The sequence below is a fragment of the Balaenoptera physalus genome (assembly GCF_965194825.1).
Source record: "Balaenoptera physalus genome assembly, chromosome: 1".
Taxonomy (NCBI): Eukaryota; Metazoa; Chordata; class Mammalia; order Artiodactyla; family Balaenopteridae; genus Balaenoptera; species Balaenoptera physalus.
This window is the reverse complement of record NC_138882.1, coordinates 162,856,637-162,877,769: the sequence shown is the minus strand read 5'-3', so window position 1 is coordinate 162,877,769 and position 21,133 is coordinate 162,856,637. Positions and strand designations below refer to the sequence as shown.

General features: G+C 36.3%; 1 protein-coding gene across 12 annotated transcripts in view; it reads right to left on the bottom strand.

The window, feature by feature from the left end:
* SCMH1 (Scm polycomb group protein homolog 1) overlaps positions 1-21,133 on the bottom strand; it is a 198,017-nt gene that overhangs the window by 131,704 nt on the left and 45,180 nt on the right. For 8 of the 12 annotated variants that reach the window (XM_082466139.1, XM_082466147.1, XM_082466152.1 and 5 more), the window contains exons 2-5: positions 20,405-20,482; positions 12,448-12,577; positions 7,906-8,090; positions 7,436-7,459 (exon numbers count right to left, since the gene is read on the bottom strand). The exons of 1 other annotated variant lie outside the window; for it this stretch is intronic. In XM_082466139.1, coding sequence (XP_082322265.1) covers positions 7,436-7,459; positions 7,906-7,999 — 118 coding nt within the window. In that variant the 5' untranslated portion in view covers positions 8,000-8,090; positions 12,448-12,577; positions 20,405-20,482. Of the gene's footprint in view, positions 1-6,335; positions 6,490-7,435; positions 7,460-7,905; positions 8,091-12,447; positions 12,578-20,404; positions 20,483-21,133 lie in introns of those variants that run through there. 3 more of the 12 variants (XM_082466149.1, XM_082466151.1, XM_082466146.1) reach the window with 3 other exon arrangements.

Here is a 21,133-nt window from a genome sequence, read left to right as displayed (position 1 = left end):
TGAATGATGAAGTCTAAATCACTCCAAAGATGATGCCAAGACTTTATACTCTATTGACTTTATAGCTTCTGTTTTAAAACTGGTTCCTTTCCCACCATCATAACCAAGCCAAATAGATTTGGCCAGAAATCAGTCAGTTCTGAACTATCTCATGCACTGGCCAATGATTAATCATCTTGAATAGACAGTTAGCCCATAGGGTAAATGAGATGGGTATTTCCTGGAGTCAAGATTTAAAGAGCTTATCAGAATTTAATAAAGCGTTTGCTCTTAGCTGAGATGGCTCTAAAGCAAAGACCGAATACTTTCATCACTATTGGCTGTTAGAAAAAGAAAACATTAAAAATTATTTTTCCATTCTTACAAATAAATAAGTCAAATAGTAAGTCTTGGATCTGACTAGACTGCAGCTCTTGAACTCTAGCATGTATAGCAGCACTGCCCACTAAAACTTTCTGTGATAATAGAAATGTTTTGTATCTGTGCTGACCAATAAGGTAGCCACTAGACACATGTCACTACTGAACACTTGAAATGTGGCTAGTGTGAGTGAGGAATTAAATTTTAAATGTTATTTAATTTTAACTAATTTACATTTAAATACCTACATGTGGGTAACAGCTACTGTATAAGGAAAGTGCAGGAAGAGATTTGGTCAGTCTTGGGTTGCTTGTATAAGTTTGCGTTCTGACCAAAAGCATCCAAAAGACTTTGGCTTTAGGAATTATAGCAGCATTGGGATACCAAAATAATTAGGGTATGAATTATAGTTCTCTATTACACATATCAATTATGGTAACCAATCCTTATTATATAGGTAAGAAACCTCACATCTTCTACCATTTAGGGAGCACCCTATTACCAACTGAATGAAAAGGAACCTCTTTGTTAAAAGCAGTTCATCCACTGTTGAAGGTTCACTAGCTTGAACCATACCTAGATTAGTATTTTCTTAAATTTGACTGCTTAGGCTATTTATAGCTTAGTCCCTTATTATCAGGTAAATTGCCAAATAATTTTTATTGACTCAATAAGAATATCTGAGCACCTATTATAGTGTCCCATAATGAAGCCAAACATCACGTCTACCACATCACCAAGCACTAAAATATCACAAAAGAAATAGGACAGGCAATAAAGTATAGATCAGGGGTTGGCAAACTTTCTGTAAAGGGCAGACAGAAAAAAATTTTATGCTTTTTGGGCCATTCAGTCTGTGTCACAAATACTCAACCTGTACGTTGCAGCGTGAAAACAGCCACAGACAATATGTAATTGAATGGGCATGGCTGCGTTCCACTAAAACTTTATTTATAAAAACTGGCAGTGGGTTGCATTTGGCCCCCAAATAGTTGTTTGCCAACCCCTAAGATATAATGTTGATTCTCAAATGCTACTTACCATCAAAATCTCCTAAATAATTTTTCTTTAAATACAGTTTTGAGACCCATCTTCAGAGGTCCTCATTCAGTAGTCTCTGAGTGTGGTCTGAGAATCTGTATTTTCAAAGGCTCCCTACATAGTACTGATCAACTTCTATGCCTAGAAACTAATAGTGTAATTGAAAGAATGATACTGAGAGTCAGAAGATGCTGGTTAAAGTCCTGTTTCTATAACTAACCATCTTGAATAAATCACTTAATCCTTCCAAGCATCAGTTTACTCATCTGAAAGACAGAGACAATATCCCACAAGATTGTACACACACTCATTCATTCAATAAATATTTATTAAACTCCTTCTAAGTGCAAAAGCACTGTGTTAAATGTTAGGGGAACAAGACAGACATGGTTCCCAAATTCATGGAGCCTGCAGTTTAGAGATAAACAGAAGTATTAAATAAATAATAACACAAATAATCTGGCATAATTATGATAAATTTAAGTTAATGAGGTAGTACAGGTTGCCCTGAGAATGCAGAACAGGGAAATCTAATCCATACTTGGGTCAAGGATTACTGTGAAGATTAACATTATTAACTAATATTTTATAATTTACAGAGTCATCAATTATTCATTCAACTGACGTTGGAGTATCCTCTATGTGCCAGACACTTTTTCTAAGTGCTAGGATAAGCAGGAGGTCCCTGCCCTCATGGAATTTACATTCTGGTGCATGATGAGGCACAATTAATCCACAAACAAATAAATAAGGTAATAAGTGATAAGTACTTGAAGGAAATAAAATAATGCGATGTGACAGATAGAGACTGGGAACCATCTTAGGTGGTGAAGTTATGGACAGATGTTCTACACAGGAAACATCTGAGCTGACACCTTACAGATGAGAGAAAGACAGTCATCTCATTTGTATTGCTGAATAATGCTTATGAAAGTGTTTTATAAACTATAACAAACATACCACATGATAGTTACATTTATTATTAGGAAATAAGATCCCTGCCCTGAAGAGACTTACAAACTGCATAGAAGTACCTTAAAAAATTAGAAGTCCCCTAAAATGTAAAGCACAAGAGATCCACTAGCTGAATGCTTTAATCCCTTTCTCTAATATTCATTCATTCAACAAATATTTATTGTGCAACTACTACTATATGCCAAGCCCAGTTCTAGGCACAGGTGATACAGAGAAGAACAAAACAGCCAAAATCTCTGCCCACATGGAGCTTACATTCTAAGGGGGAAGAGAGACAATAAATAAATAAACAAATAAATACAATTCAATTGGTCCAGAAGGTAACAGGGACACCAGATAATAACTGTACAGTTTCTGGCCCTTTTCAAATAAAGAAAAAATAAAGCAAGGTAAGAGGGAAAAAGAGTGCTGAGAGTGTGTGTGCTGTTTTAAGCAGGATGGTCAAGAAAGGCATCTTGATGAGGTGATATAAAAGCTGAGATGTGAATGGTCCCTCTAGCCTCTGCTTAAATAATTCCAATGATGAGAAACTCATTATTTGGCTATAGTTCAATAGCACAAATGGATAGATTTTAACCGTTAGATTCAGCCAAAGTCTGCCTTCTTCTAACCTTTACCCACTGGTCCTAGACATAATATATCTAATCCCCTAAATATGTCCCAAATCCCTCAACTGCTTCTAATTTAACATGGTTATGTCAGGCACCTCCATTCATGCTGGCTATTGTTCTGTCCACATTCCTCTACAAGAACTCTACTTTGTTCCACCTAAAGTGTGGAACAAATTCTTAAGAGCAGTAAAGACAATCATAGTCTTTAGACCAGAAATTGGACTCCAAGATTACTGCCTGAAAAGTGTTCCATTGTTTATGTGCACCATAATTTACATAACAGAAGTATTTGTTAAATACTATTGATGGTCATTTAAGTGTTTTCTAATTTTTGATGTGTATCTTGGTGTACATATCTTTAACACCTTTACGATTATGTCCTTAGGGCAAATTCCTAAGAGTGGGATTAATGGTCAAAGAGTATGCACATTTTATGTTTTGATACAACAGAATTCCTACCAATAGTGCATAAGAGTATGCTTCTTATATCCTTGCTAAAACTGTTTTAACAATTTCTATAATTTTGATAATCTTATCAGTGAAAAACAAAACACTGTTATATTTGCAATTCTTTGACTACTAATACAGTTGAAGATCTTTTTAGCCTTATTAGTTTATATTCTGTTTTTGCCATTTTTCACTGAGATATTCTTTTGTTTTCTCACAGATTCTAAGAGTTCTTTGTAGAGTGAAGATATATTAGTCCTTTGTCATATATGTTGAAGACACTTGTCTCAGTCTGATAGGATTTGCCCTTAAATTTCTCAGTCTTTTATTTTATGACTTCTTGATTTCATATCATGCTTTCCTCACTTCAGTATTATAAAAATAGTAACCCATGTTTTCTTCTAGGATTTCTAAAGTTCCATTTTTTTACATTTAAATGTTTGATCTATTTGGAATCTGTTTTGTGAGACAAATGAGGCAAAGATGCAGCTTTCCTTTTCACTTTTGTTCAATAAATGTGCTTCAACTTCACTTATTGAACAAATCATCTTCTCCCCACAGATCTGAAATGTCACCTTGATTATATATTAATTTCTTATATACACTTGGATCTATTTCTAGACTCTGTACTCTGTTCCTCTCATCAGTTACTCTCTTCCAGCACCAGGAACACTTTGTTTCATGTAATTTTACAATCAATTTAAATAGAGCAAGTCCTTTTCATAACCCTTAACCCTAGGTTTTCTTGGCACTGTCAAATGATTACTAAGTTTTGGCATATCCAGCACTAATAAAACCCAGTTATTCTAAAATGTCCAAAGCTAAGTTTATAAGATACACAGTAGTTCATTCTTAAAACATGGTCCATAGGCCTTTTAGTTCAATTGCTTGACGTTTTTTTAATGGATCATCTAAACATAAAACACCAAGCCAAAAAAAGAATTTTTACTTTACCTGTCTTCCCAAGACAAATCCCACCATTCCCAATTTCCTATAACATCCTATTCACACCTTTATTTCCATACTCTCTACGTCGTATTATCATAATTATTTATGTAAGCTCTTTATGGATTGAGGATATCTTTTATAAACTTTTAAAAATCTTCACTGTTTAACCCAGTGCCTGAAACTTAATAGAGGTGCCATAAAAGTTTGAAAAGTGAGTGAATGAAAAGAAGCAAACCAGTAATAGTCCTACTCTTTTCTGGACTAGTAACATCACATCACACCTGGGAAATTAAATGTTCTGGGAGCTATACTTTGAGAGGGATAGAACAAAGCAAAGCCTAAATGGTGACCTAAGTGATGAAGAGACACAAAACCATGTCACATGAGGACCAGCTGAAGGAATAATGAACATTTAGCAATGAATAAGAAAGCAAAGTCTCAGAGCCATTGCTTCATCCATCCATCCAACAAATATTTATATTGTGTATCAAAGCACTGTGCTGGAGATACAACCATGATCAAAATACTGTTCTTGCCCTCATAGAGCTTCAATCTATTGAGGGATAGAGACTAAACAGCCAACTGTAATAAACTGTGATAAGTGCTACCCTTGGAGATGCAGTGTGCTACAGGAGGGTTTGGGAAGGATTCCCACAGGAAGTAACTGCTAAGCTTCTAAGTTAAAGTATAAAAGGATAAGCAGGGAGTCAGCCAAAGAGAGAGGGAATTCTTTTGTTGTTGTTTCAGACAGAAAGAAAAGCATGTATGAAGGCCCAGAAGTGAGAAAAAGCAGTTCTAAACCTGAATCTTTTGGTATGGCTACTGGGTAGATAGATAGTTTAGAAAAGAGGTTGTCGATAAGAGCAGTGTTCAGGTTTCGGAGAGTCTCATATACCACACTACTGAGAAGAGGAAGCACAAAAGGGTTTGTGGGAGGAGTCACTCTGTCTGCAGTGTGAAGAATGGATTGGAGGAGGGTAAGGCTGCAGGCAGAAGACTAGTTAGGAAGATTTTCTAATAATCTAGGTATGAGATGATGGTTGCTTGAACTAGGAAAAGTAACAGAGTGGCAGTGAGAAAGCAGCCCTTAGAGCTGCTTTCAAATAACTAGAGGCCGGTGAGTGAAAAACCGGCTAAACCTATACCATAAGGCTCTAAAAGTTATAGGTAGGACTAATAGAATTGACAAAGAAACAGATTTTGGCCCAATAAATATTTGTCTAAATATAAAGTGAGTTGCTTGGGGAGTTTAAGACAAGACATTTTACAAGAAATACAAAATGCTGGATTTTGAAATGCTGAGTCAAGTTGGATTATTTTAAGCCCTCTTCCAAACTCTGAGATTCTAAAAATCTACTGAATTTTCTTTCAGTTTGGTATTTGGGACTACTCTCTATGCTTGATGGACAAAATGAAATATGCAAGATTAATTTATCAGAGGCTATGCCTGGCTGTACTACCTCTACTCTCACAAGGAAAAACATACTTTCAAATTTTAATATCACTTTATGTACTTCATGTTAAATTCAGTATCCACTTTTCACAATTCCCTGTCAACAGAATAGGTTGTTCACAACATACCTTAAATGTCACTGAACTAGAATTGTTATTATCATTCACATTAGCAACAAACCCCAGAACAGCAGCAGCTATCACTCAGTGCCTTCTGTTTGCCTGCACCATGCCATACTATGTTCAATATTTCCCCTGTTAATTATAACCTGAAAAGTAGGTTTAAGTAAGATGGGTTTTATTTAGGCTCAGAAAGATTAAGCATTTTTCCTGAAGTCACAAAACTGGTAAGTGGGGAAAAGGAATTTGAACCAAGGCCTGTCTGATTCTTATGTCCATGCTTTTTACCACACACCAGTACCTTAGAAAGCTTGAGGAAAGTTTTAAGGAATAATAAAAAGTGACTATCATTTATTGTTTATCAAGTGTCAGGCCCTTTACCTGCATTATTTCATTTCATTCATTTCTTCAGCTCATATTCATAGAATGCTTCACTTCAAAGAATGTCACAAGATTTGACTTAAAGTCTGAGGATAGTCGCTGAACAAATGAAAATAATAATCCTCCAAAGTTGAAAAGTATTTGAGAGTTTTTAAGATGTTTTCACATCCATTAGCTCATGTATTCTTCTTAACAACCCTGTGAAGTAGGTAGAATGGGATTATTATCCCCATTTACAAATCAGAAAACCAAGGATTAGTGTCACAAAGTTACTAAGTGGCAAAGTTGGCTTTCCTAGTCTAGTGTTCTACTACTTTACGTTACCTTCTTTGTCAGTGGGCAATGAAAGTAATATGTTACTGGTAGAAAAGGAAAGAGGGAGCAAACAGAAAATGATAATAATAGGGCTGAACACAGTAAGTTGCAATAACAAAATATATAACAATACTTCAACAAAAATTAATGAAGGTATCAGGATATTAATATTTAAGGAACATGCAGAATTTTAAAGGACTCTAAGAAGTTAAGACTGACATTTATATAGGAACCCTGAAAGTTGATTGAGAAATATTAACATTAGTTTCATTTCTAAAATCCTAGTGCGGAAGTACACTATTCAGGGATGAAAACCAAATGCAGTATCAGTCTGACTCCTGTTGTTTGATATTTTAATATTTCAGTTTTTATGTAGTTAAAAAATTTAGAAAATCTTTAGGTTTAATTTCAGTTCAATATATCTCCTGAATAATTTCTTTTGAGAAAATCCCAACAAATTCTGATTTATGGACAATGGAGGTTTGTTTTAGTTCTGGATTTAGTGAATTAAGAAGTAACTTCCAGTTTGGTTCAGTTCCCATTCCTTCTTGTACTCATGTAATTAACCACCTCTCTCCCTTTTTGTTAGCGTGGTCTGTGGCCTCTTGATAAGGAGAGTTCGTCATGACAGCAAAGATGAATTACGTGGGCTCATTAGGCAGACAAGAGCACAGGATTCACTAGTTCATGAGACAGAGACACATGGAATTCTTTACCTAGTTACAATCTAATCCCTGGCTTAGTAATTCCCCATATTTAACAGAAACACACAAAAAAAATCTTACCTAGCTCCAGGATGTCAGTAGCTTCTATTAAAGAAAAAAATGTTACAGCATAAGTCATCATGACAAACACACCAAAATGACAGAACAGTGAAATTCTGGGGTAAAATGAGGGCTTGAGAGCTTGTGTAGTTCAATTCTCTCATTTTAAAAGATACTCAGTTCATTACTAGTAGTTATGGAAGTACACCACCCAATTCTGCCTTACTCTTAAAAACTATGGAAATCCAGAGAGGCTAAACAACTGTTCCTAAAGCTATGAAGCTAATTTGAGATTGTCTGGACTCAGAATCTAAATTTCCTGATTTTATGCTCAAAACAAAGCATATTGCTTTTGACAGGTACCTCTACAAACTATATTTGCTTGTGCTTTAACCAGTGAGTTCTTGGTACACTCAGACCTCTAAAAACAAAGGTTTTATGGTAAGAGATGTCAAATTAAATTTTTCCATGCTAAATAGAGTTTTTCTTACCTTGATATTGGGATGCTGACTCTGATAGGTGACCATATTTATGTTTTCTAACATCATTCCAGTCTATTACTGCAGGAAGAGAGAAAACAGTCATGTGGAAAGAAAGTACAAGATTCAGTACTTCTCCAATTCAGCAGTATGTTGCAATAGTCTTTGATAAAATAATCAACTTCTGAGATTCTAGTCTAAGGAAATAATCCAAAATACAGAAAGAGGTTTTACTTAAAAAGCTTTAATATGGTTATAATAACAAAAAAATTGGGGTGGAGGGGGCACCTAAATGTTCAAAACAGAAGACTGATTAGGATACTGCAATACATTTGTCACTTGACAAAGTATTCTGCAGCTGTTACATTTTTACAAAGGTTAAACAATAAAATGGGAAAATGTTTAAGTTATAACATTATCTGGTAAAATATGGGATCAAAAATTATATTCAAGGAATAATCACAATTATGTAAAAAACTGAAACCAAAGAACGCCTATGTTACGGACTGAATTGTGTCCCCCCCAAAATTCATATTGAAGTCCTCATTCCTCAGTACCTCAGAACGTGACTGTATTTGGAGGTAGGGTCTATAAAGAAGTAATTAAGTTAAAATGAGATCTAAATTTAGGGTGGGTCCTAATCCAATATGACTGGTGTCCTCATAAGAAGAGGAAATTTGGACAGAGACAATGATAGAGAAAAGACTATGTGAAGACATAGGGAGAAGACAGACATTTACAAGCGGAGGAGAAAAAACCAACCCTGCTGAACCTTGATCTTGGACTTGTAGCCTCCAGAACTTTAAGAAAATAAATTTCTGTTGTTTAAATGACCCAATCTGTAGCCTTTGTTATGGAAGGCCTAGCAAACTTAACACAATCCTAAAAAGTTATCGCCAGGAAAAAAAAAAAAAGGAAGTAAACACAGCAAATATAAACAAATGGTTATCTTTGGATGGTGGTACTGTTTTTCTCCCCTTTCTAACCTCAAATATTTTCAAATTTTCTATACAGAGTATATATTACTTCTATAATGGAAATACCTTTTCCTTGTTTGAAAATTTAGATTCATCTACTGACCCCACCACTTTCTCACCATTATTTACCCATCATGTTTTCACTTCTCTTCTTACCCAGCTCAGATTCCATGGTTCCTCACTAAAATCACTCCATGGCAAATACTCTTAACTCCTTCCCACCTCTTTTTTTTTTTTTTTTTTTTTTGTGAAACTTGCCTAGTAAAGCCTCAACCCTAACTGGTTAAAACCACTTCTCCACCTATATCATGCCTAGCCCAATAGCTCACGCGTGCTAAAGAAAAACAAGTGCAAGCTTACTGGTCTCACCCTAAACTCATGGCTACAATTCTCAAATGCTACTTCCTTAACACTGTCCAGAAATCAAACCACATTTCCCTACTATGTCTGCTTTTCTCCTTTCCAAAAAAATAAATTCATATATTTTTCTCTCTCCTCATACTACAAATATTCCCTACTTCACCTTCACTCTTAGGGGATGACTTTAATTCAGCGTTCATTGAGAAAACAAAAATAATAGATGAGAACCTTCTATATGCCACTCATTTCAGGAAGATTCAGACTTGATCTTGTTTAGTGGTACATCCCCAAAGCATAGTATAGAAGCAGGTGCTCAGTTAATATCTGGTGAATGAATGAATCTACTTATTCATCATTCTTTCTGATTTTTCTTCTGCTGCTGTGGATGAAGCATCTCTGTTTTTAATCAACAGTCCACCCTACAATTTTTCTCCAGATCCCATTTCCTATCATCCTCTTAACGACTTTGCAAGTATTTCATTTCTAACAGATCGTTTGCATCAGTATTCTTACTGCTCCATCATCTCCTATCAAAACAAACACACAAAAATCCCAAACAAACATGCTCTCCCCCAACCTTCTCTTAATTCCACATATATGCTTCCTGCTATATCTTTCAATTTCTCTGCTCTCCTTCATGGGAAAACTTATTTTAAGAGTCGTCTTAAAGGCAATAAATTATTGCCTCCTCACTTCCTCACATTATGTCCTCATTCAAATAGGGTTTTACTGCTCACCACTCCACTGTGATTTCTTCCAAATTCATATTTCCAGCACTGGCCTCTTCTTGGAATTCTACGCTTACACATACGTACAACTACCTTTAGGCCACCTCTACATGGTTATCAATCAGATATTTCAAATTTAACATGGCTGAAACAGAACCCTATCTCTTGCCAAGCTGTTCTCCTTTTTGTCTTCCCCAAACTAGTAGATGGCATCTCCACCACCTAGCTCCTCAAGCTAAAAATCCTTGAAATTATCCTTGATGTCTCTATTTCCTCTACACTCAAATTCAATCCATCAGTAGTTTCTGTCGGGCCATATCCCAAATCCATCCACTGCTCTTAATTTCACCACTCACACTCTAGTTTAAGTCACTATTATCTCTTATCTGGACCGTTACAACAGCCTGCTAACTTGTATTCCTGCTTCTACTCTTGCCCTATTCCAACCTATTCTCCACAGAAAAGTCAGAGTGAGCATTTTAAAACACAAGACAGATAATGTCCTTTATCTGCTTAAGGACCTCAAATAACTTCCCACTGAGTGAAGGGTGCCTTACAAAGCTAGGCAGGATCTGGCTACTGCCATTTCTGTGATCTTGTCTGTTATGACTTTTCCCTTTTCCACTACACTCTAGTCACATTGGCCAGTGTCCCACTCCAAGTGTTTGCATTTTCTCCTGGTTTGATGTCGCCAGTCTTTCTAGTAACCTGCTATGTTTGTTCTTCTCTAAATCATGAATAAAGATTACAAACTTGATCAGGCTTAAAAATTGCTGACAGAGACAAAAGATATTAGGGTATCATAACTGAATTTGTGTTTAAAATTTTTCATAATTATTTTAGGTAAGGAAAGAAATGATGCCATGAAACACTATGTCAGACCTGCTCTGTCCAACATGGTAGCCACTCGCCATATGCAGCTGCTGAGCACTTAAAATGTGGCTAGTGTCACTAAGGAAGTAAATTTAATTTTGCTTTAATTTTTATTAACTTAAATTCAAAAATTGACATTTGGTGCAGTTATTGGGAAAATTTTTTAAGTGTGTTTGGAACAAAACTGGGTATGAGAATCTATTTTTTCAATGATAGATTTTTTTGAAATCTAAATACAGATCAAGTATTTCTGATAAAACTTTAGTGTCTGAATTGAGATTTACTGTAACTGTAAAACATATACCCGATTCTGAAGACTGAGTATTAAAAAGGGAATATAAAATAGCTCATTATGTATTTTTATACTGGTTACATGTCAAAATAGTATTTTAGATATAGTAGATTAAATAAAATATATTACTAAAATTAAATCCCCCCTTATTTTTTCACCTTTTTCCATGTGGCTATTAGAAAAATCTAAATTACATATGTGACTTACATTGTATTACTATTGGACAGTGCCATGTTGTCCAACTGTAGTTCAATGTGGCTGCAGCAGAAGGCACGCAAAGGGTATGATAAGAAAAGTGAAATGTGGTCATTGTCAGTGGCTATAATTTTTACTATATCTGAGAAAGCAGATCTACAAGCAAGAAGCCAATGGGCAAGAAGCAGAGGTGAGGGATGGAGGAGAGAATATACTACTGGCCCATGGGATCTTGGTTCTGGAGGCTCATTAAACCCTTGTTTTCCACATGGCTTGGTTGTTCAACCTGCTTAGTAATTAAAAAAATTCTAACTATTTCAGATGTAGAGGTAGAAGAAAAGGCTTTACAGAAAATATGATTTTAGTGTCAAGTGGAAGAGCAAGCTTGACTTAATCTCAGACAAAACAAGTCATCCCACCTAAGTAAAAACCAAGTAAGGGTTAAGACACAATAAACTAGAAAACTGTGCTTAAACATAAAGAGATCTTATCTTTAAAGATTTCTGATAAGGTTCTTAGTTTCTACAATACTAAAATTTTATTTAGACTCTAAACTCTGAAGTTTGTAAGGTAGTTTTCTACTAAATTCAACTAATACTATTAAAAATATGACTATAAAAAAAGGCAAGAATGCATACCTTCCAGAAATGACAAGTTTTAATGACATTTAAGAAATATAATACAAAGTGTCTAGCACAGTGCCTAACACAGAGAACAAATTCATTAAATAATAAGTTTTCCTTTCTTTCCTTTCTTAATAATAATCTCTTATAGAAATATTATAATATTATAGAAATAATAGAAATAATAGAATTATAGAAATATTGTTATAGAAATATTATAGTATGTTATTATATGTTATAATATTATACACATTAAATATTATAATTATTATAATATTATAATATGTTATAGAAATTGTTATAGAAATATTTTTAGGTATTTAAAAAGCAAAACTTCCAACCTCCTCTTGCAACCTTGAAAATTGATGCTAATGACAAAAAAGACATCATGGTTAAAAGAAAAAGATAACGAGTGACATAATTAGTAGTGAGGAATTCCTTAAATTCACTCCTTGCCAAGTCTCTTAACCCCTCTTACCTCCAGGATGGGGTAAAAATATACTTACCGCTAGGTTGCATAGTCAATGGCCTAAAAACTGGTCAGGGAGTTAAGAGGTTTGGGATTTACCCCTGGATCCACCAATACCTTGCTCTGACCTCTGACAAGTCAGTTTCTCTGTATGTTAATTTCTCCATCTGTAAAATGGGGGTGGGAGGAAGGGGGACACTTATTACCCTGTAAAGGACTGAGACTTTACTGGTACTAACAAATTGGACTACATTATAAGAAAAGTAGGACATTTAGATATAATGCTTTTGCTTATTAGAATATCTCAGGGTTGGATAGTACTTTATGGTAAGTACCACAGGTTAAATTGAACTAAGCCTCAATATTCACAGAAATAAAAAATATAGATATTTGCCACATTTGTTCCCATGCAAATACCAAATTTCCAACTAACCAGGTTAGGCCAAAAAATCAAAAGATACTAAAAATACATTAACACGGCGTTATAAACTGAATTACGTACCACCCCCGCAAATTCGTATATTGAAGTCCTAATCCCCCAGTGTGACTGTATTTGGAGACAGGACTTTTAAGGAGGTAACTAAGGTAAAATGAGGTCATAAGGGTGGGGCCCTAATCTGATAGGACTGGTGTGCTAATGAAAAGGAAGCGGTACCAGAGATTGACTGGTCTCTGTCTCTGTCTCTCAACACCCTCCCCACCAACACATACAGAGAAAATGGTCAGGTGAGGACATAGCCAGAAAGCCAGAAGGTGCTCTGTCTATAAGCCGAGGAGGGAAGTCTCACCAGAAACCAACCCCGCTAGCATACTGATCTTGGACTTCTAGCCTCAGGAACTGTGAGAAAATAAGTTTCTGTTGTTTAAACCACCCCACTTGTGGTATTTTGTTATGGCAGTCCAAACACACTAATACACATGGTCATAGGACAAATGAAGCTATAGCAGTTCTTTGAGAGTACCTCATATAACACTATTCAGTTTTCAAGTTGTCCTAAAGAATCTTCACTCTTCCTTGTACTACAGTCTGATTGGTGGTAAAACAGAGCATAACAAAATAAAAACAACAAAAGAAAACCAAACTGGAAGTTAAAATTTTATCCTGTTTTGAATCACAAGACTATTTTCCCTTGACGATTTTAGGCAAGTTGTTAATTGCACTGAACCTGTTTTTTCTAAATCAGTAAAATAGGGATGCTCATCCCAATGCTACTTGCTTCACTAGGTCGCTGTGAAGAGCAAATGAAAAAATGGCTTTAAAAGTGCATAATAAAGATAACAGGGATCATTAAAGGAAAACTTGCTGTTTACTACCTTTCTCAGAGGGAAAGCTCAGATCCTGACTAATACAATGTATGTACTTACAAAAAGGACATAGGACATTAGAACCTCCTGTTACTAGTTAGCCCCTATGGATTCTCATATTCACATATGGATTCTCTAGTAATTTGCTAGAATTACTTCTGCTCTGTCCTTTCTTCCTTTGGCCTCCTCTTACTGCAGACTGGGACCTTTAAAAACTTTGGTAATGCATTCTTCTCAGGAGAAGTAAAAGTGCCTGTATTAATTCCAAAAGACAGTTAATGACACTAAGGGGCTGGAGTAAGAAGAGTAACCTGAATCCTTAAAATGGATGTCTGGAGCACTGAAACATTTAAGAGAGTAATCTCTGGAATTCTAGAAAATATACCCTCTTTGATTTCTAAGAAAAGAGCACAAGAGCATATTCTAGTAATATCTAAAGTAATGCTGTCCAATAGAACTTTCTGTGATGATGGAAGTGTTCTATATCTGTGTCATCCAACGGGTAGCCACTAGCCACATGGGGCTATTCAGCACTTGAAATATGGCTAGTGTGACTGAAGAGTTGCATTTTTAATTGTACTTAGTGCTCCTTAAATTTAAATAGACACATGTGGCCAGTGGCTACTGTATTGGGTAGTGCAAATCTAGAGAACATAAAGACTCTGGTATTTCTGGAAACACTTGAGGGAAAGACAGTATGTAGTAGAAAAATCTACAAGGCCATGGAAGCATCCTTTCAAAATGTGATAAAACAATCACAATAGAGCATCCCCCGAAGCAAGGAAAAGTCAACAAAATTCTTCATGTATTATATTAAGAAAAAACCTAGTTGTAAATTATCATTGTATATTAACAACAGTAATAATATTAATTATTAACATTATATAGCTATTATTTTTAAGTGTTTACTATGTACCAGATATCATGCTAAGTATTTCAATAACACCATCTTGTTGAATCCTCACTAGTATGATACCACTTAGTATGGTATCATTACCCCTTTTTACTAATGAGGAAATAATATTCAGAGAGGTTGAATAACTTTCTGAAAGGTTACAGTCAGTAGAAAGGCCAGGATTTGAACCTGAACTATGTTCTTAACTACACTGCCTTCTCCTCAAAAACAAAACAAAACAAAAGCAAAAAAACTAACAAAAAATAAATCTTAACAAATGCTTCTAACATAAAATAGCCCAGCTTGGACAGTCTACCCATTTTACTACAGTAAAACTGAAGCACTGATGCTTATGAGCTTGATCTGTACGCTGAATAATATGAGGCATATCTGGGATTTAATGAGGTAAAACTAGATTAAGTGGAGGATGTCCATAGGTACCATGTTTCAAATATTCATAGAGCTTGGAAAATATAAAAGAAGTAATGCAGGCTTACATGCACATACTAATGAGACAGTGGGGATAGGCAGGAAGGGAAGAAGGGAACAGGGAAGGAGGAATATTTCCCTCAGAAATGAAAACTGGAGAATAGAAAAATCAAAGGTACTTCTGAAAATCCACTAAGACAAGACAGAACTGCATCAGTGGTAGAGAGCAACTGTGGTTTTAATAAACCATAATCCTACGCTGGTAAGCAGAGATCAAAACAGAAAAGCTGGAAGCAGAACACCTGTCCCACTGTGGTCACGGAGGACAAGCTACAGGGGAGGCAGGAGACAGAAAAGGGACTGGTCTGGGTTGTGCCACTGATTAGCCATGCCCTCTTGTTAGAAAGTATCCCTAGTGCCTCTCAGCTGATTCTCTGCCTCCAGCTCTTCTTCATTTATTTTTACTCCATTCAGAGATAAGGGTGATGAGATGGTGATATTCCTCTGGGATGATCTGCCAGAAGAAGGGGGAGAGGAAGCAAGCTAGGCAATCCCTTTCTCAAAGAGAGCAATAAATCCTGTCTTGTGCATGTAGCAGATGTGAACAAAGAAGATGGAACAGATTTCTTCTTAGCGATCATCCCTACCCCCACTCCCTCTTTAGCAATTATATATCTCTGCACTTGCACACAGAGAGAAGAACCCCAGAGAACATCAATATTTCCTTTAACAAGCAAAACTGCTAGCAATGAATGGCTAATGAAAATGCAGAAAAGCCATAACTCCCTTTGTCTTACAGGCAATCCTACTAGACTTCAACTATGTATAATGTTAACCTTTCCAGGAGGTGTGATCCAGGACACAGAAGAAGCTAACGTTTTTTAGAATGCTTCTGCCTCATGTTTCTTGAACAGGGAAGAAGTTTAGTGGTACCAATGGTGTCACATCATACCTCCTGGCAGACATATATGGATCTGTTATCATGAAATAAAGAATGCGCCACCATCATCACCACCATCGTCATTCCAGTCAATATTGGGAATGAAGCAGATGACACCACGGGATCACCTACTCCCAGTTAGAACACTTTGAAGGTAGAGCTTCATGTTCCAATTGAGGTCCTAGACTCTGAATAAGATACAGGCATACAATCTCATTTAAAGGAAAGCAACAAGGATACTGAGGGTTTAAGAAACTGAGGAGGTTTAACTAGGAGAAGAGAAGACTCAGGAGAAACAGGAAAGTTGTTTGCAAATATCTGGAGCGTTCTCATGTAGAGAAGAGATTTGCTTTGCTTGTTCAAGATTACCCCAAGGGAGAGACCTAGGATCAGTGGGTGGAAGCTATAGGTAGACAGGCTTCAGCTCATTACTAGGAGGAACTTGCTGGCAGTCGGAGGTATCTAACAGTGGGATGAACTCTCTGGGAAGGGAAGGTATGAATCTGTCATCACTGAGGGCGTAGAAGTAGAGGTAAGATAACCTCTTGGTGGAAATACTAAATCATGAGAAGGAGGAGGGAGGCTGGACTAGGTAACCTTTAAAGGTCCTGCCCAAATCTGAGGGCCTATAATTTTATGGGGGTATGGAGCTCCTGCTTTCATCATTACAACACTGTGCAACTTGAGGTTTGCAGCATGGACAGTGTACATATCTACATTACCAACTTTCTCTCTGAAGGCTTACAGAAGAGTGATGGGGGGGGGGCAGAAGAAATAACAACAATATCAGTACCATCACCATGATCTTATTTCCCTTCCGCATCTTCATCTACCACATACTTGGCACTGTGGCAGGCACTTTATATACTTTATCGCTAATCTTTGAGAGTCCAGCTAGGCTACTGTGAGACTCTGAGCTGGTAAAATATCGTCTTTGGTTTTTATTTTCCTCATTTGGAAAAGGAAGGGGTTGAACTTCACTATTCATTAAAGGGGACATTAAGGTCCCCTTTAATTTCCTTTATACTGTGAGTCCGAAGGGTGAGTAGCACTAGGGACCCAGCTCAATTATTTCCTCCCTATGCACCACAGCTTAACCTGGCAGATACTTTGAAATATCTTCCTTCTTTGGAATAATGAACAACGTGTGCCACCTTCATTTTACACAGTAAATACAGTAGTGAAAGGTTAAGTGTAAACAGAATTTTTAATAAAAAATGAAGTACATTTTGAACACACCACAATGGTTAGTTAAAAGAAATCTTTATAAAAATAAGTTCAATGTTTGCTGCAAAGTAACTTGTTCTATAAATTTGGATTTTATATTTTGGATTTTCTCTTATCACTTTGTCCTCCACTCAGTCTGTTGGGGTAATCAGTCTGTTGGTATGAACACAGAACTATAGGTTTGAAAGGAATATTAAAAGTCATTTAGCTCAATGCCTCCTCCTCTCCCTGCCTCTAACTCCACTAACCCTAGCCAATGCTTGAATCTTCTTTCTAACATCCCTACCAAGTCTTTGCTTACTCTTCTAGTGATGAAGATCCCACATCTCCCCCGGAAGTTCCTTCCATTCTTGGCAGTGGACCTTGGCTTTAGGGAAGTGATTCTCAATAGTTTTTCTATCTCAGCAACCATGAGGGAATCCCAGAACACTTCCATCCATAACAGTAGTTTCACATACATCCAAATTTTAATAGAGGTTCTCTCTAGAGAGCAAGATGGTGATGGGAGGGACACTTTCTCTTTTCATTTGGTATACTTCTGTTGGTAATTTTTTTACACTGCATATATATTACTTTAATACATACATGCATACATTTTTGAAAAGTGGTCCAAGGGGATAAATCTTTATCACAGTAGTGATGGGCGTTGGACAGGAACAAGTTCCGCTACAGGAACAACACAGAACGAAATGCAATGGTGTGTTATGATTTGACACCTCCATCGGCTGTTAATATACTCAGGTGTAGAGTGGGCACTGAATTGACTGTAATATACTTGTTGCGGGGAAGTTGAATGCCTTCTAGCTCCTTGAAAACCATTGCTAAGCTCTATCTCAAATGAGTAAGCCAGCTCTTCAGGCATTTTAAGACAGCTTTCATGTGTGCAAGGAAAGTTAACTGCCTTCTGGCCTCACCAAGGTTAAACTCAATGACTAATGGTATAACGTGTCTCACTATGTAATGAATCTGCCTCTTTTTCCCTGCCATTCTGATGAATCCATAGTACACTCTTCTAATTGGACCCTCTGCCTTCCAGTACTATTCTTCTATAGTCTGTTCATTTTCTCTTTTTCATGATGGGAGAGCACACTTCCTAATTACTAAGACTAGTTACCTTACTCCAAGCTTATGGTTGTTTTTTACCAAATATCCCCAGATTTCCCTCCTCTACTATGAAGACTCTGCAGACAGACTGCCTGGGTTCAGATTTGGTTCTCTCATTTACTAGTTATATAACCTTGGCTAAGTAACTTTAACCCCCTGTGCCTCAGTTTCCTCATCTGCAAAATAAAGACAACAGCAGCAATTAGCTTATACAGTTGCAGAAGTTTAACTAGGATACATATAAAGCACATAGAACAGTACCTGGCATACAGTGGATGCTCAATCAACATTAATTTGTACTGCTACTTCCTTCTCCTTCATCATCATCATCATCATGCCCTACTACTACTTAGGAAACTTTCTTACTATAGGCCCAGAGTGTTTACTTGACAACTTCTTTTCATTAGATTTCTATGTTTCCTCTTTCTCAATCCAAAGCATTCTTGACATTTCATCTCTTCAACACAGTTCTCTCTGACAAACTGGATTACAGTCAAACTTTCCCACTTGGCATTCCTACTACTATGGCTGTTTTTGTTGCATTATGATGCACACTGATGCTTCATCAATTCACATTCCTCTTCTTTTCATACCTCTGTTCAAAACCTATCTTTTAGAGCAGGGAGTAGAAAACTTTCTGTAAAGAGCCAGATAGTAAATATTTTCAGTTTTATGGGACATATGGTTTCTGCTACAACTACTCATCTCTGCCATTGTAGCATGAAAGTAGCCATACACATTAACAAATGAACATGGCTATATTCCAGTAAACCTTTATTTACAAAAACAGGCAGCCAGCAGGATCTGGCCTATGGGCCATAGTTTACTGATCCCTGATCTAGAGGAATCCTTCCCTAAATAACTCCGCCTGGCTGTGATCATTCCACTATTCTACTTCAAGTATGTACTATATTCATTTACAAATAGTTATAAACTTCTGAGTATTTTTTACGTGGTCAGTCTTCCACTTAGATTAGTGTACAGATCCTTTAAGGAAAGCTGTTATTTCATTCATTAAACAAAACGTAGCTAAGTCTAGGAGTAACACTGAGTGTTAAGAACATGAAGACAAATAAGTCCCAGTCTATGCTCACAAAGAACTCACAGATTAGTAGGATAGACAGCAACTCAAATACACTATCATAATACAATGTGATTTTTGCTATAAGAGAGATTTGCTATACAAAGTGCTCTGAGAAAAGAGAAAGGAATGATTGACTTTGCTTGGGGAGAGGAGAAAAGCTTCACAGAGGACATGAAGTTGAGCTAGGATTGTCAGAAGAAAGATGAATAGGCATTTGAGGCAAAGGGAATATAGTATAAAGGTACTAAGACATGGAAATGGACCATGTGTTTGGACAACAGCCAGCAGCTGCTGTAAAAGGAAAGTGGTAGGGTAAGCTACAGAGATAAATGACAGGAACTGAGGAAGATGAGAATACAAAGGTAAGTACCAGCAAACGAAGAGCCTCATTTGCCATAATAAGACAATGGTATGTACACAATAAGGAGTCTGGTATCATCCCAAAGATTATATTTAAACATTCAATATCAAGATCTGATTTATTAATTATATTTTACACCCATAAAGGGGTTTTAACTTTTTCATATATTATTTTAACTTTTATGTATATTATTTCCAATGTTCATAGAGCATCCATATTTACATATCTATTAAATTCTGACTAATGATATGAACTAAATAATCTAAATAATGATTATGAACTTGTGATGTAGTGAGAAGGGTACGATTTAGAAGCAAAAAATTCAGGACTAAATCTTGCAGTTTATACTAACAACATTTGGAATAAGTCTCTTAACCCTTCATTGTTTCCATAAAAGAGGAATAGCAACAGTCCCTATTTCAAAAGCTTACAGTAAAGACTATTTGAGATAATTACATGAAGAGTACTTTGCAAACTATAAAAGAGTTGTATAAATGACGTGCAGGATATGTGAAAATTGCAGGGTAAGTTGGCAAGAAAGGGTGAGATTTTTTATTTACTCAAACAGCTTTTTGTGACACATACACTCATACACAGCCTGACAGAAGGTAACTCTCCATTTCTATTACATATAAGAACAGGTTCTGACCTTTCCAAGGATCTGATTTTTGCATGGTACCATCAGCTATACCCAATAGGAATTTCCTCCTTAGCGAGATGGAGAAATCTAGAAGCAAAAGATAAAAAAAAAAAAAAAAATTAGAAATGTGAACTACTGTAGATCGAAGGAGACCTGCAGTGAAATTAGGTTTTAATCAGAAGAAACCAGCAGGCTGGACACCTAGAAGGGCTTCCCAAGGGCAGTAATTTAGTTAGGTTTCCAGTTTCCAGGATCCTTCCCTCAGCATTTCGAGTTCAGAACCCCGATTCTGTTAAAAATAGAACATATTCTTCAGGGCATTAACAGGTCACGCAATAATAATGGATAAACCAGAACGTTACTCTATTAACTCACTGTGAGAAAGATAACAGCCACAAAACTAAAGTATTGCACACTGAAAACTACAAACAACACTGAAAGAATTAAAGAAAGAAGTAGAAAGACATTTACGTTCATGAATTAGAAGACTAATGTTAAGATGACAATACTACCCAAGGTGATCTACAGACTCAAGACAATCCCTATCAAAATCTCAATGATGCTTTTCTGTAGAAATAGAAAAAGCCACCCTAAAATTCACATGCTATCTCAAACAGCTTAAACAATCTTGACAATGAAGAACAATGTTGGAAGACTCACACTTCCTGATTTCAAAACCTCCTACAAAGCTACAGTAATTGAGACAGTGTGGTACTGGCCTAAGGACAGGCATACAGA